This window comes from Carettochelys insculpta, chromosome 5 (assembly GCF_033958435.1).
Source record: "Carettochelys insculpta isolate YL-2023 chromosome 5, ASM3395843v1, whole genome shotgun sequence".
In the NCBI taxonomy this organism is placed as follows: Eukaryota; Metazoa; Chordata; order Testudines; family Carettochelyidae; genus Carettochelys; species Carettochelys insculpta.
Genome location: NC_134141.1, coordinates 37,103,817 through 37,120,531, shown reverse-complemented (window position 1 = coordinate 37,120,531; position 16,715 = coordinate 37,103,817). Strand labels below are relative to the sequence as shown.

The window sequence follows — 16,715 nt, the reverse complement described above, 5'->3', positions numbered from 1 at the left end:
GCAGTGCTGAGGGTGTGTACAAGAACCTCAATGAGGATAAAAGATATTTTGACTATTGCAGTAGGTGCCAAAAGAATGACAGACACCCAGACTATGATAAGCAGGCCCACGTTGTGATCTCCCATCAGCTTTGCACCAGAATAATTCCACTGAGCTCAGCAGATCTACATCTGGTTGACATCAGCGTGAGTGAGAGCAAAATTTGGCCAAGTTAGTCTGAGCAGGCTTAAAGCCAGGAGCTCATGGGCTGCAACCCTCACAAAAAGCAGTATTGATCAGCAATGGCCTCAGACCATGGTAACGTTATTTAATATGACAGCATACTGAAGCATTAGTGCAGAATTGTGGTTCTCAAGCTGCTTCACTCTTGATGGAGATTGTTCTGGACCACTTCCCTGCCTCTCCCAGCCCTAATTCCAGGCCCAGACTATAGCAACAGAAGTGTTCATTACACCAAGACAAAGTAGTGTGTAGGGCAGTCTGATCAAAAAATTCCTATGGGATCTTCTTCCCAGTGAAAAACTGTGTATTGAACTGAACAAATTTTTAAGTGAAAAAAGTCAGCTTTCCATGAGAATTTCCTATATTTGGTCAGGTCAAAAAACTGAAATTTAATCAGGCTGTGTCTATAACTCTGAGAAGATTTCAATCTTCTGGAGTTTGACTTCATGCACGCGGTAGAGATGCATGAAATTGAACTGTCTGTTGTCGGCAATTTACCCCAGACTCCTTGCTATTGTGAGTAGTAAAGGAGATCAATAGAAGAAAATCTCCGGTCACTCTCCCTCTGTGTGGATGACCTGGTAGGTTGATTTCAAGTAAGTCAATTCTAGCTACGCAAGTGCCATGGCTAGAATTGAATATCTGCAATTGACTTACCTACCTAGTATAGACCAAGCCCCAGAAAACAGAGCTATTTTGATTGTGAGGCAGTTTTTGTCCAATTTTTTGGATGTCAGGCAGTTTTTGGGCACATATTTTTGAGATATCACGCTTCTCACCCTGCTGCTGGCTGGACACTGGGTGGGGAGAGCTTCAAGCCTCAGGGGCCGGATCCAGGAAAGCTGCAGTCTGGAGATGGACCATGGGCTGGGGGTTCACCATCCCTGCACTAGACAGAGGGGTGGCTGGCCAAACACTTGCACCAATTTGACTGTTGGTGTGGGGTATTGTGGGATAGCTTATAAAAGCTAAAAACAGTTGATGTAAGCAAACACAGTGCTTACAGTAGGGTGAACAAACTTTTTGGCCCACGGGCCACACTGGGGTATGGAATAATTTATGGTGGGTCATAAATGTTCACCAGACTGGAACTGAGCTATGTTTTTGGGGACAAAGGTCTCCAGCTGGGGGTGCAGGCTATGGGGTGAGGCCATAAATGAGGGTTTTGGGATAAAGGAGGGGGATTTGGCCTAGGACCAATGGGTTCAGAGGACAGGAGAAAGTAGTTCTGGGATGGAGCAAAGGGTAGGAGTGAGGGGTGTGTGCATGTGAGGGCTCTGGCTGGGAGTTCAGGCTCTTAAGTGGGGCTGGGGATGAGGGGTTTGGGCTGATGAGAGTGCTCCGGGATGGGACTGAGGTGTTTCTGGGGCAGGAAGGGGTATTGGAGCTGGGACAGAGGGGTGTGTATGGGGATACCAAGCCTTCGACCCCACTTACTAGAGGCTGTTCTAGGGTTGAATTAAAATGGCTGAAGGGGAGGGGGAGAGATGCTGCCATCTGGCCTACACTCACACTGCATTGACCTAACTACATTAACACTAACTCTATGCCTCTAGCAGAGGTGGAATTATTGACTGTGTAGGAGGTGAGTTACAGTTGGCAGAATGAAAAGGTAGTGAAGCCACTTACACAGTTACGTCAAGGTCAACTGCCTTGCATTGCCCTGCCTCTGCAGTGCAGGGTTTTGGTTCTGTCCACCTACATGGACTTTGCTTTGCAACATTATTCAGTTTCGGTGCTGTCTGGTAATTTGATGATGAGTGAATTCACACCAAAGAAACAACAAACAATTAACGGAGTTTTGTTGGGGGAAAAAAAAAGATTTTTTATGGGCTCAACTAAAAAATGCACTGTGTAAAGAAAACAGTAGCTAGAACCAGAAAAACAACCAATAAAATTCCACTGAACCTGTGATCGCCATTCTCTATAGGCCCCCTTCTCCTGGCACATCATCATAGCATAAGAGAGAATGATTCCAAAGGAAAATCCTCCCGAGATTCTGGTGTGGAAGAACTGAGCCACTGTATCTTCCAAGTGAATTTTACTCTCTTTATTGATGGAAACACCGTTGTTTTTTTAAACTAGCATCACCAGCAAAGAGCCTGCTTACTTGCAGAATAGGAAATTGCGGTCTAATACTTCTGTCTCCTGAATAAGTGTAAAATTGGCAGTTAAGTACTGATGCTCATTGTGAAGCAACACTGGGTAAATCTCCTAGTAAGGTATACAAGTCAAAGGAGATGCCTTTCGAAGACTGTGCTCACATTGCCAGCAGTTAGGAAAGTTGTCTTCTGACTTGTGAAGTGAGCAAGTTTGATAGGGAAATCACCCAGAGAGTGCACAATAAATGCAGATCAGAAGGATTTTCTTTTTGCAGTTGATAGTACTTCTCTGGTCATGAAATGCCTATTTCATATCCAGCTTTACTGGTGCTGCTCAATATCCCCTAAACACAGGGGGCTTTGTTTTGTTTAAGCATGACACATTGAATGGGTGTGTCATAATGGACGCCCACATTGAGTCCAGTGTTGCCTGCTGGGGTGATTCTCAGGTTTCCATTGAAAGAGCTGGTGTATTGTGATACCCACACATTCAACAAATCGCAGTTATATGACCCCAGAATATCTGGGTACCTCACAATCTTTTGATGTACTTATCCTTGCCATGCCCCTGTGAGATACAAAAGTATTACTACCCCATATCACAAAGGGGAAATGGAGGCACAGAAAGACTCTGCCTGTGTAACCTTGGACAAATCAAGGATCAATGACTGCAGCACTAGTCCATCCTCTCGTCACACACTTAAATAGCCACTTCTGGTGATGGTCTGTGAAGGCGCCTCATAGTAGATGCTACTGTCCTAGATTTGGATACAGAACATGATCTTTACCCATGTGCATCAGACTGACTTTAAAAGAAACATGACTCTCCCCAGATTTCCACAGACATCTTTTAAAACATGATTGCTAAGCACATCACATTTCAGAATTCCTGCCGCTCCCACAGATTTCACTGTGAGTGGCAGTGACATCTGAGGGCATCTGAGTCCAGGAAATAAGTGGAAGCACCAGAAATGCTGGCTTGGGGACCAGCAAGTTTAGCCGATCAAAAGGTTTTGAAATGAAATATCAACACGAGGGTTTTGCTTGTAATATCAACAAAATCAACATAAAGGCCTAGAATTTTCACGGAAATATTGCATGCTGTGTTTTGGCTAGCCTTTGCACTGAAATTCAGAACTCCAACACCATTTTTGTCCAGAAAAATTCCTTTCCTTTTTTTGACCAGCCCTTCAAAAAATATCTACAGATCAATGAGCACAGCAGACACCAGAGTCAGGATATAAAGTAGGTATATTTTGCAGGGATATTACAGTGTCCAACATTTGTTTGCTATTTTCTCTCTTTTTAAAATTATTCTGAAATTCTGCTCATAGATCCAAGCTGGAGCAGATGGATTTACTGCCTTTGTTTTAGTTTCCAGCTATTTTAAATGTTACCTATGTCCTACTCTTTAAATTCATGAGCTTGTACTTCATTCCAAAAAACTGCAGCACCTCTTCCTGTGGCTGTCTTGTAAATGCCGTCCAAAACAGTTGATTATATATAGTGCACACTGCTGTGCTTCTCCCTTCTTCTATGTACTTACTCTCAGAGGTGTGCATTATATTTTCAAAAATCACCACACATCAGGAAGATTGTATTTCTCCAGACTTGGAAAAAATACATGTGGAGCTTGTGGACTGATGCTTTGGGGAATGATTTATCAAATGTTTTCATATGCATCCTTCATGCAACAACAAGCTGCTAATCTGCAAGAAAACGTTTAAATGAAAGAGATGCCAAGTAACCTCATGCTATTTTAAAAAATTCTTCCTCTTTCTACTGTTCCTCATCTCCATATCTGAACATTAATAATCATCTGAAGAAGTAGGCCTGACCCACAAAAGTGCATGGCCTAATGAATTTGTTAGTCTCCAAGGTATTACAGGATTCCTTGTCATTTGAGTTTTCATCTGCAGTTCATCTTCAGACTCCAGTATGTTTCAAAGCAAAAGCCCTTACTCAAAGATTATGTCTTATATACACAAAAAGAAGCCATTAAAGATTCCACATTCATTATATCCAGAGTTTGCAGTTACCATGGATTTTCTTCTAAACTTAGATGAGGAGATATCAACATGCCATGATCACCGGGGAATTACAAATATATTTTAATGGCAACCTCTCCACTTCAATAAACTTCACTTAGGGTCCAAGCAAAGTCCTACTCTAATGAAACTCAGCTTGTCCTAAGGATTTCATGACATCTTCTCTAATGTAAAAAAATGATGATATTTGGCCTCTTTCTGTTCTAAATCTGTAGCTTTTAACAAAGTTGCCCTTTCATAAATAAAGGCATGAACTTTGCTTTACCAAGACCAATTCTTCAAGGTCCTAATTACCTTCTCAGATAGTTGAAAGCACCATCAGCTCTCACAGAATTCAAAGGATCATTTGGGCAATGTCAACAACCCAGTGAGGTGTCCAGTGTTTTACAAGACTAGTCCCCTTCCTTGCACATGGAACACACAGAGATGAGAATGAGCCGGTGCAGTTTCTGTCCCTCAGATACACACAACACAGTGCATTTGTTAGAACACGCCATCACTACTGCAGTTTGAGATGAAAGTCCATTGCTCAATTCATTTAAAAGGTTTTTGTTTGCTTCTGACATCAATGGCTATGATGTTGCTCATGGATAAAACATCAGCCTTCTTTTCCCTTATTTCAGCAACCTATCCCATGGCATATTGTTCTACAGCATTGCTTACCACCATACTTCTCTCTGACATCTCTTCAGCATTAAGCAGCAACAGTTGCATCAAAATAGACCACCACACGACAAGCCAAACTGCTTGCTGACTTTCTGAACTCCAAATTTGGATGGGTCACAATGATATTCCAGCGAGACTGCTTCCCAGTGATTTCATGAGGGCAGGCAAAGACTTAGTTCTAAAGTGGAGATCTTAAGGAAAGCTCACACCTCTAGAAATATAGATAAGGACTGAAATGCCTGCTGCCCCTCCCGAAGTAACAGTGGAAAATGTGTCTCTGCCTATTGGCCTAGACAGCAGAGCCAGAGAGGGACACAGCTCATTTAAGAACAACAGAAGTGATTTATTGCCTTTCCAGCTGGGGGAACTTTTGAAAGCATCAGCATGGAAACAGTTTGGCTCAGAATAAGAAACAGGCACTGTAGCAAGATGATACCATTCTTCAGCTTGAGAGAGATTGTCCTTCATTTTTTCACACATACAGGCAAGTAAGAGGGCATCTCCCACCAGATCTACTATAGTCCTTATTACTAAAACCAGGAGGAAAGGCCCTTAAAAACACATGCATGAGAAGCAGGCAGGGACAGAGCGGCTGAAGTAGGAGAAGGGGTGCAAAGACACCATTTAAGCCCAGCATGACCCAAGTTATGAACTTTGCAATTTGACTGGAGCTCAGACATGGCCTGTGTTTTGCCTATGAACTGAAGGATGGGGAGACTGTGGTGATTCCCAAAAGTGACTTCCATAGAACTACTTATCAGAGTAATTGCTCTCACCAGTAGGGGTATAGGAGTCAAATCCTGGCCCAGTATAAGCCCCATATCCAGTTTTGTTTTCTGCATAAAGTGATGCAAAAATAAGAAAAAAAACAATTTCTTTATTTTTTAAAGACTCTCCAGTCTCTTACAAGTCCTTGCTCTGCAGCTTTCTAGCAGTTACGTGCAACAGTTGGCAGAAGAAGGCAAGCTACAGTAAACACTTTCGGATAGCACCTTATAATAGTTCTGCTAGTTTCAGGATTTTGTCATATTGGTCATATTTGGCCCACACTATAGGCTTTTTCCAAATATATATTTACAAAACCCAAAATCAACAGAACTGGTTCTATGTGGTTGTTTTCAAAAGTCCAGCTGTTTTTATTGGAATGCAGGCATACCCTAAAGGCACTTAAATGCTAACTGCAGCTGTAGCATTTCAGTGTAGACACTATCTCTGCTGACTGGAAGGACTTTCTTATTGGTGTTAATAATTCGCTTCCCCAGGAGGAGGTAGCTAGGTTGGTGGAAGAATTCCTCTATCAATTTAATGCTATCTGCACTGGAGGTTATGTTGGCATACCTACCTCTCTCGGGGTAGGGATTTTCACACACCTGAGACAGAGCTATGTCCTTGTATGTTCCCTGTGTAGAAAAATTTGCATCCCTGAGTGGCATAGCTAATCAGACAATTCTAGGTCAACAGAAAAATTCTTCTGTCAACCAAGTTACTGCCACCTGAGGAGGTAGATTAACTACAGAGACTGGAGAACCCTTCCTGCAAATTCAGGTCTATGTTGAAAAGCTGTGCTTTTTCTGGAGGTGGGGTGGGAGGAGGTGCCGGTACTCAGCCAGCTCCCCTTCCCCTATCCCCAGCCGGTCCTGTGGCTGGGGCCGCCAAGGTCCTGGTACTCAGTACCGGCAAGCACTGGGACAAAAAACCACTGCCAAAAAAGATCAATGCAGCTATGTTGCTCAGGGGAGTGAAGAATTCACATTGCGAGCAGTGTATTTAAGCCAACCTAACCTCTAATCTAGACAGCACTAGGTGGTTGGAAGAATTCTTCTGCTAGCTAGGCAACTAGCTCTCAGGGAATTGCACAAACGACAGCAAAAGGAGATACCTTCCATTACCATAGCATTTCAATGGAAGCAGTCAAGTGGTAGAGCTGCAGCTGTGCCTTTGTAGCAGTTTAAGCGTAGACATACCCACAGGCTCCTAAGATGCATTCCAGTGAAGTAAAGGTGACTAATCACAGAAGAAAGCAATATGTTGGGTGGGACATGGATCTGGCATAAGGCCCTGAGTTATTAAAATTATTTTAATTTGGATGAGAAGCTTTTATTGGGAGTGTAGGCAAAGAAATTCTATTTAAAGAACATTATTATTAATCTTAAAGTGCACTTTTAAAGCAGAAAAATAATTCTGCATTTTGATAGTGTGTTAGGAAAGTGTCACATGGCCACAAATGTGGTGATAAAATCCCAATATGTGAGAGTTAACAGTAACAACTTCTCTTGTTGCACGCTTATCTCCCTCATAGTAATCTTGTGGTTAATTTTTGAAGGACTGTGTCCAAAATAAAAATATTTTTGTACTCCTGACAGAAATCTTGTAAGACCCAGGAGTAATCTGAAAGCTTTCAAAGGAAATAAACCATAGTGTAACTGCAAAACTTTACTTCTGTTTCTCAGATATAAAAATACATCTTAAGCTAGACTTCCATGATCAAAATATGGCTAAATGCTAGGTTTGTGTCACTTTACAGCTTTTCTGGAAAAATAAAGAACTGGATCTGTGACATGAAATCTTAATTTGTACATGCCACAAGCTAGGTAAATCAAGAAATTCCTGGCATAGGTAATATATGGTAATCACTCATTGCCAGTTTCAGTTAATATAAAAATTGGGTGAGTTCCCAAAATGGGAGGTGCTCCACATTCTGCTTTGAGAAAATACTATCCTTAATAGCAGGCGCTTTGTTTGGTAGGTAACTGAGCCGATGATTTGATAAGGAGCAATGCGTACCTTTGATGAATGATAACTAAGGTGTGCTAGATAGACAGCTCGTGGGCAAGGCCGTGGCACAGCTGTCCCTTCACCTCTAACAGTGTCTTGCTTCTGTTGTCTCTAAGAAGGACATTGATTGAGGGCCTGCACCGCCACCTTTGAAGTCAATGGGAGTTTTGCCAGTGACTCCAATGGGCAAAATATGAAGTCCTAGAAGATCTCCCTCTGCTCTGCAGCCAAAACTACACAGTTGGGACGTGTACTCCTGAAGGACCTCTCACCTGGTGAAGAGTAGTCCCCAAAACTTTACACCCATGACATGTTCCCAAAACTCGAAGCTTTATTTACCACAAGACAGATCCACAGGGGTTGAGCTGGCCTGGCAAATGGAATCATGGAGTGTCAGAAAACATATTGGGGCAGACACATAGAAGAACATATGCGCATAAATGTCAGGCTGCAAGCCATATTTCTGCTTTCAATTCTCATGCAATTGTATAGTACATTTTTCATCTCAACATGCAAATTTAATCTCTTCATCTTCTCATGCTGTGCCTTTTTGGCTCTTCCTATTAATGAAGTTGTGTTTAATGAAGTATCAGATAAACCTCACCAATCAGATTCTCCTTTCACTTGAATCTTGAGACGTATGGGTACTTATCCCAGGGTTTCCCAGTTCTCTTCTTTCCCTTTTCTCTTAACTCCCTCTTGTCACTGCACCTTTCCACTCTCAGGGCACACAACAACTTTTCCCCAAGAGAATTCTCCACTCATATCCTGCCTCCAATCACTTGACTCCCTGTTTCCTTACAATTCCCAATAGCACCCTCTTCAACTCTCCACACCCTTCCATCCTCAGGTCTTTCACATCTGTTGGTAAGGCCTAATGGGCCCCAGGCCAGTGCCTATGTCGAGATCTTTCCACACTAAACAATGGAACATATGAGCAATAGCTTAGAGCTCTCTTATACTGCATCCGGAGTGCAAAAGATCCTTGCGTAGGATCTGACTTAGCGCTTAGGTGGCCTTAGAATGGACTTGCTGCATTGCACAACAGGAAGAGCTATAGGAGACAGTGAGATGAGGGAGCTATGGAGGGGGTTATGGAGACAAAGACTATTAGTTACAAATAGACAGAATTTGGGAGCAAAAAGCGGGGCAGGTCTTTTGTCCTACTCTACCCAGATAAAATGCTAAAAGGTAATCTAGTCATGGTTAAAGGAATGGCTGCGGTGTTGGCCAATTATTTTTGCAGAAGTGAGTAGTCTATCTGTGGCTGTATGCAGGAAGGGCAATATGTGGCATAACTGAAGACAATAATTTTTTTTGGATAATTTGTGTGTATTGAATGCTTTGTGATTGTGCTTTGGCTATGCCATTTTGTGCCACCCACTTAACTCCAAGCACTTTGGTTGTAGCTATATGAATTTTAGCAGACATATATTTCAGTCCAAGCCCATCTTTAATTAGATTACTTACCAAAACCTCTCCGTTGGTCAGTGGCTCCAACCTCTTCTTTGGTTTGGACCCACAGTTGCCACCCCCAAACCATTTGCAGACTGACAGTTACCCTCCAACCCTTCGCGGATCCCCATCAAAGCCAATTCTAGCCACTATGTGCACTTCATGAAATGAAAAAGAACATAGATTTTCAGACAGCTATTAATAACATGGACCCCCTGCAATATCCTCAAAGCCTCTCAGGGTCTGCAGACTCCAGCTTGGGAAACACTGTCTTAGGTTTTTATAATATCGAATCCAATTCAGCCATGTGCAACTCCACCGAATAAAACATCAAGAATAAATTGGTCTCATATTGGGAAGTCATGGAGTTTCCTGTCCCCTAAACAGCAGCAGCGGGCCAGGGATGACATGGCCGCATGAGACTGAAGTAGAGGTAATTACCTGCAGACAGATGCAAAACACATTTTATGGTTTCTACATTACCTCTTTCAAATCCTCAACTAAAGAAGCTTCTAAAGATTTTGTTTTGAAAACCTGAGAAGAAACGGAGGAAACAGAAGTATGACCAAGTCCTAGGACTGTGAGTGCAATAAAACCACACCTGAAATGATTTATTGACTGCTACGAAATACCTTCAGATATTACCCCCACAAAAGAGCTCCTTAACTGCAGGTGTGGTAGAAACAAAAATGTAATCCAGAGTGGCTTGCTAGGAACTGTTACAGATGGACACCAATGTCAACACTGGGGGAAAAATAAACCTCAAACAAAAGAAAAAAAATATCCCCTGTAGAAACATTTGCTATTAAATGTAAGCAAAGAGCTGTTAAGAGGTCTGTGGAAAGGAATACAATAATTCTTATCAGCACTGAGAAAAGGTACAGATATTCTGCTAAAGATTACAATCCTGCTTCTGCAAGGCAAAAAAAAGTCAGTATTAAATTATTCCATGATTTCACTGTAGGAGAAGCTGGGGGTTTAAGAAAGCCTCATGTTGAACAAGACCTCAATGATATTGAACAAAAGAAGCTTAGAAATAACATACGTTAACATTACAAAAAGATTCTTATTCCTTTATTTAAACAGACCGTGTTCACAAGCCTGACAACTCTGCAGTATACAGTAGGTTGGAGAGCAGAGAAAAGAAAGACTAAGCAGAAATTAAACAGAAGGTGGTGAAGAATGAAATAATGGAAGAAGAACTTAATTTCATTCAGAATTATTTACTTGTAAAGCTCTAAGCATGCTTTGGGTGCTGTAGATGTAGTACAAAGAAGATTAAAACAAACACCACAATGAAACAAAGAGCTTGCAAGAGAAAAGTAAAGCTATGGACTAAGCTCTGGGAGAAATCCTGGAGAAAGACATAAAAAGAACAGAAACAGATGATTTTAAAAGGTAGAGACCACCAATTAGGTGGAAAGAAAAAGAGACAGGAGCACAATCTAGAGTACCCCTCCTCCCCCTGCCCTCTCTTTGTTACACTATGGCAGTATTTAAAATAAGTATTTGAAAAGGGCCCCAATTTATAACGGTTTGACACCCATTATCTGGATGGATCTGAATTTTGCATGTCCAGCCCATTCCTAATGCTTTTATAAATACGCTTTAGAGATCAACTTACCAATGAGGACAGAACTTTCAGGAGATAGCGTGATCTGTGTTCCCGCAGGAGAGACCAGCACTGAGGGAGTACCCGGCCCCAGGATTAAAAGCATTGTTCTCAAGTCTTCTAGTTGAAGGAGGGTTCGTGGGGGGTCTGTGAACAGATCGAGAAACTGAGATGACCAAGACAACTATAGTGGATAAGATATTGATGACATTTTAAACCAACCAATTTAAAACCAGCTGCTGTACTATTTGCAGTATTGCAACATCAGCATTTCAAGGACGATATACTCGGTAACAAGGGACAGCATTAGTAGTGTGTTTTGCATGGTATCTCAGGTATGTGAGGAGTCAGGGAAAAGGTTAAAATAATATTCAAGGTCAAGCTCAAGTCTGCAAATGTTAAGAAATGTTGCTCTGAGGCTCTCACAACATCTTTTTGGCAATTAGCCAGGCACTGCAGCACATGCAGACAACAGACACATATTGGAGGGGCAGCCAAGTTACTCTGCATATTCAGAAACAACAAGAAGTCCTGTGGCACCTTATAGACTAACAGATATTTTGGAGCATAAGCTTTCGTGGGTAAACACCTGCTTCATCAGTAGCTCAGAACAGATGGTAAATTCACACAGCACAGCTAAGACAGTATCTTGTAACAGCATACTACTGCCTGACATACATCAAGCCAGGATTTTCAGTGTGCTGTCCACATGGAATGTTAGGGTGCACTGCAGCTTCACACCTTGGCTTGACGCACAGAAATCTGTCACAGGAAGAAGCCCCTGACTCATGGTGACAATACCAAAGGCCTGGTACATTGTCTCTGGGAGCCTCTTTAATTGACTTCAGAGGACTTTGAAACAGGTCATATTCTGAAGGCTATGCAGGCAAAACTCCAAACGCCTAAGAGGCCAAAACGACAGGGAGTTATTACTGTGAATACAGCTAGTCTCTCATGTAGCGTGCTACTGAATTCAATGGGACTCTGTGCTTGAATAACTGTATGAGGATCACGTTCCATAGAATCAGACCCTAAGGACTGTAGGATTTGGCCCTTAGTAATTATAAGGATGACAATGACCCATTTCCCCACATTTTTTGCCCCATTGCAATTTAAATGATGGTATAGAAGAGAGAAGAGGAAGGTGAGGTAATATTAAATGGACCAACTTCTGCTGGTGAGAGAGAGAAGCTTTCAAGCTACACAGATCTCTTCTACAGATCAAGACCTAGTCCTATGAAAGGGATGACCTCATCCAGTTTGCATCTATAATTTGCGTCTGTAATATGCTCGGCCCAGCATGGCTACAACAATACTGCAAACAGTAAACTTGGTGTAAGTGAATTGTAGTAATTCCTATTCAGTTACTTGGAGCTTTACATTGAGCAGGTATTGCTAGTGCTGTATGTGCTCCTTATCTAGCATACGTGGCCTGGATGTTTCATCCTATTTCTTTTTATTAAAGTGATTGTGAAAGTGTACAACGGTAGCATTATATCTTTAAAAAAGAGTCCATTTTTCATGAGCAGAAAAAGAGTCTGAAGCCATGTCAGAACAATGACCTGTAAGATCAAACTCATCTTTTTTTAATTTAGGCAGATAATTTTTAGATCAAGTTTCTACAGTGGATCTGAAGCCACAGGGGACCCACATCAACATGAAGCGGAGGCTCTCTCACTGCCCATAATACTGCGAGAACTGTTACTTTCAGATCTGCCCAAAAACCTGGAGACTCTGAGGCAGCTGCTTCTGCAGAATCTAGGTTCACCCTGCAAGGCTGAGTAGTCGTGGTTTAATACAGACAATATACCATCCTCTGGAAACAGAATTCTGTAATGGATGCTTTTAAAGGGGTTGCTGCAATAATATGTGCAGGGTTATAAAATTTGCACACTTCATTACCCAACCTACAGTAGCATTTACATCGTCCTGCTGGATCTTTCATCTTTCAGACAGCAGGATATGACACAGATGTGTTATTAAGGAGGAAAACCCATCATCAAGCATAATAAATCAGTCAGTTACCCACACTTCCATCCACCCTTTGAGCCTGACAATATCTTTCTAAATCACCCAGCTAGACATTCAGCCTGCTACCATGAAACCCCAGACAAAGTAAACTTCACCCTTCAATGAACTGAGTTACTGTTTTGTAAAGGTGCACAGGGCTTATGCATCTGTTACTCAGGTGTGAAATTGCTCAGCGTCACTCAGTGTTTTACTAGGGGGCGTCAGCTTCTTGGAGCTGGAGCATTCCACAGGGTATTGCCTTCGTTTCACTGGAGCCATTTTAAGGAATGGTCAAGGGAGGGGACTGGTTGTTTTCTTAGCCATAAAAGCTGAATGTGTGAACATGACATATTAAAGATCTTTTCTTTAGCTTACACTTTTTTATTCTTCTAACTAGCACACTCGTCCTCCCTCTAATATTTTCTGTCTTCTCCATACATCAAGACACCCTTGTTCCTGCTTAGATAGGTTGCTAACACAATGAGAGTTCTTCTTTCACTGGAATACAAGGCTGTTTATATCACATTCCTCTGTTCTGTCCTCTGATTAGCTCCAGAGAGGGAGGTCTGTTTAGCACCTAAATTTCAGTATTACAGAAGCTTGTGGGAAATATCATGAACAAATAGCCCTTCCAAAGGCAACGTGCAATTGTGTAGCTTACCAAGAATCAGCACCTGTGTGCTTTCGGTCACCTCCCCATGAAGATTGGCTGCTCTGCAGGAGTACAGCCCCTGATCAGACAGAGTTACATTTGCAATCACCAATGAGCCATCATGCAGATGATAAGCAGGGGCCAGCTTGATCTTATTCTTCAGCCAAGTTACTTCTGCTTCAGGTACACCTGAAAAGGAATTAAAAAAACAGAAGAAGGCTGAAGGTTTGACTAGTAGGGACAGGCAAAACAGTCAGGATAAAATAATAATATATAACAAACCTTTAACCAAACTTTCAGGCCAAGACTTTTTGAGGTTCGAAAGAGTTTGGTCAACTCTTTTAATACACAAAAACATATATTAAGATTAAATAAATGCCTTTGGATTTCCTGGATGCACGTGGCCTGAAAACAGAAGGGACCCACTTTTCTGATGGAAGCATTTTTAGCCGGATTTGTAATCTGCCTATAAGTAGGCAGCATGACTGAAAATCCTAAAAGAAAGCCTGTTCTTATGAGATTTTCAGTCCAATTTAGCAGGTAGAAAGGACAACCTTTTCTATAGCTTCTTCTCATGTCACATGGTTTAACACAGGCCAGCATACTTGGAACAGAGCATACCCCTCTGGTACCCCAGGAGATACCACCACCAGCATAGAATCATTTCACTTTCATTGAAGGTCTCTGTGTAACATCACTAAAGAATTGTCTGCATTTCACAGTCCTGTGCAGATAAATAGGGACGGGTGATACATCAGACCAAAGCAGGTGATCTAGTGGAGCTACTCCTTGCAAGAGAATTTTTCAGATTTTCATACCTATGATTCAAATTTCTATAACTTCTTCACCTTTTTCTAATCCAGATGTTCTTACACTTTTTCCACAGTGCACACCACAGGTGAAAATGGCAACAGTCTTGTGGGCTACCCCCCAGTCGCAATCATGTAGCAGACTTGAGGCAATTGCTTCCAGAGCAATGTAATATTCAGTAACCCATCAAATGCCTTTTTACTGTCTTTCAAGATGATTTACAAGTCGTGAACAAGGAGCAGGAGATAGCACCATGAGAAGAACCAGCTGTCAATGGACCACTAACAAATGCTCTGTGGATGATGAGTGGCTGATGGATGACATTTTGAACCACCTTTGATATAGTCTGAAGTGACTCTTCCTTGGGGCTGTCACCTCAACAGGAATTGGAATAAGTATATGTTTTTCTGGGACTATCTGTTCAGAAGGGTAGATCTTCCCAAGAAACGAATGGCTTGATGCAGTTGTGAGGGTGACATAAATTCCACAGTAAGAAGTCTATTAGACTAGAAAGGGACAGTTATTCTTGGAGAGCATTAAAACACAAAGTGACCTTTTGCAATCCTGAAGATTTGACTATTACTGTGTCATTCTTCTTTCTACTTCATTCCACTTAAATTGGAAAGGACAGGGTACCAGAATTTTAACAAGGGTTAAAGTCAACCTGTCAGTTACCCCAGGTTGTAAAGAAGAGTCAGTTTCCACCTCTGAGCTCTGTGCAGTTTCACGCAACGGGAATACTTCTGTCTTCACAGGGCGGATCAGAGGATAGAGACTTTAGCTTCTATATCTCTGGTTTAAACCCACCCCAGTTTGAGAGCTGTTTGGTTGCTAATACAGGAGGCTCTCATGGTCTCAATACAACTCTTGGGGTAATGTGCCCCCATCATGAAAACCATCACAACAATAGGCAATTTTGTTGTCACAGTCACAGCAGAAAGATAAGAACCCACATGGCTCAAAGAACGAAAACTTCTCTAGGGACTAGACAGGCACTGCGTGTCATCTCAATAGCTCACCTGATTCTAAGTGTTTCATGGGGCCCAAAAGCACCATACAGCATTAAGCTGCCAGAGCTTGAAAGAGAACAGATCACCCACTTCTGCAGCATCAGGGTCCTCTGCCTGCTTTCCACTCCTCTCCCACACCCAGTGCTTTTGCCAGCATGCGGCACTTGCCTTCAGTGCCACTTAATTTAGGCAAAATCCATTCTATACTAGGTATTTCCGCTTTAAATCCTAATACCTGCACTATTTCAGGATACTTACACTTTAATATTTGGCGACATAACTATCTCACAGAACTGGAAGCGATCCTGAGAGGTCATCGAGTCCAGTCCCCTGTACTCAAAGTAGGACCTAACACTATCCCTGACAGATTTCTTCTTAAAGCTTTTTGCCCTGATCGACCCCCTCAAGGATTGAGCTCACAACTGTGGGTTTAGCAGACCAAAGCTCATACCACTGAGCTACACCTCCCCCCACCTTCATGTTATCAGCACTGCCAGTCCCAATTGTTCAAAAATCATGGGCCAAGCCTCAAAAACAAACAAACAAACAAATCCTCAGGAGATTGGTTTAAAAATCACGAGATTTTTTAAAACTAATAATGTTTGGACTCTCTTTCTCTCTTCCTGAGCTCTTTTGGGTGTGTGGGTCATATTTTCAAATTTTCATCTGCAACAGGGAAAGCTAGAAATTTTATCTTTTTAGTTAATGAAAGCAAAGAACTACCAAAATCACATGACCCCAGGAGATGGAACTTCAAGGAAAACACCTGACAGTTGCCAACACTATATTACATTAATTTACTTCTTTGCAAATGGTTGCAAATCTGTTCAACTAGGGCCAACTACTAAAAGACTTAACCCAGCTATTACTCTGATAAAACTCATTCACATCAAAGAGAGCTTTGCCTGAGCATCATCAGTGATTTTGAGATCTGGTCTGCAATGCTGCTGTTCTATTGTCTACACGGCAGATAACTCTGTACATCCAAAAAGTCCAGCAGATCTACAAACACTGTTCTCTGCTCTGTACAGTTGGGTCATTTTTACTTTTTTATCTAAAGCTTCCAAGTTAAACATGTATGGCCAACAAATGTTCTAGCTGTTTAGAGCAAACTGGATGGGGGAGGATGAGAAGAAATGTACATCTTAGTGTGCAGCAACTTCATTTTGCTGTATTCTCCTTACAAGAGTGGCTTATTCAGGTTTACACTAAGGAAACAGGTAATGAAACCACGGTCACTGAAAGCTGGCAAACACTTCAAAAACTGCAATATAAAGTCCCAGGTGTAAACATACCTATTCAAAGCCTCACCACAAGGGGGTGCAAGAGCATTTTAGTCAGTCCTATCGCTTT

At 41.9% G+C, this 16,715-nt stretch overlaps 1 protein-coding gene across 32 annotated transcripts in view; it reads right to left on the bottom strand.

Annotated features, from left to right (window-relative positions):
• Positions 1 to 16,715, bottom strand: part of ADAMTSL1 (ADAMTS like 1) — a 627,217-nt gene that overhangs the window by 33,245 nt on the left and 577,257 nt on the right. For all 32 annotated transcript variants that reach the window (XM_074994936.1, XM_074994935.1, XM_074994939.1 and 29 more), the window contains 2 exons: positions 13,552 to 13,731; positions 10,893 to 11,027 (listed from right to left, as the gene is read on the bottom strand). In XM_074994936.1, coding sequence (XP_074851037.1) covers positions 10,893 to 11,027; positions 13,552 to 13,731 — 315 coding nt within the window. The remainder of the gene's footprint in view (positions 1 to 10,892; positions 11,028 to 13,551; positions 13,732 to 16,715) is intronic.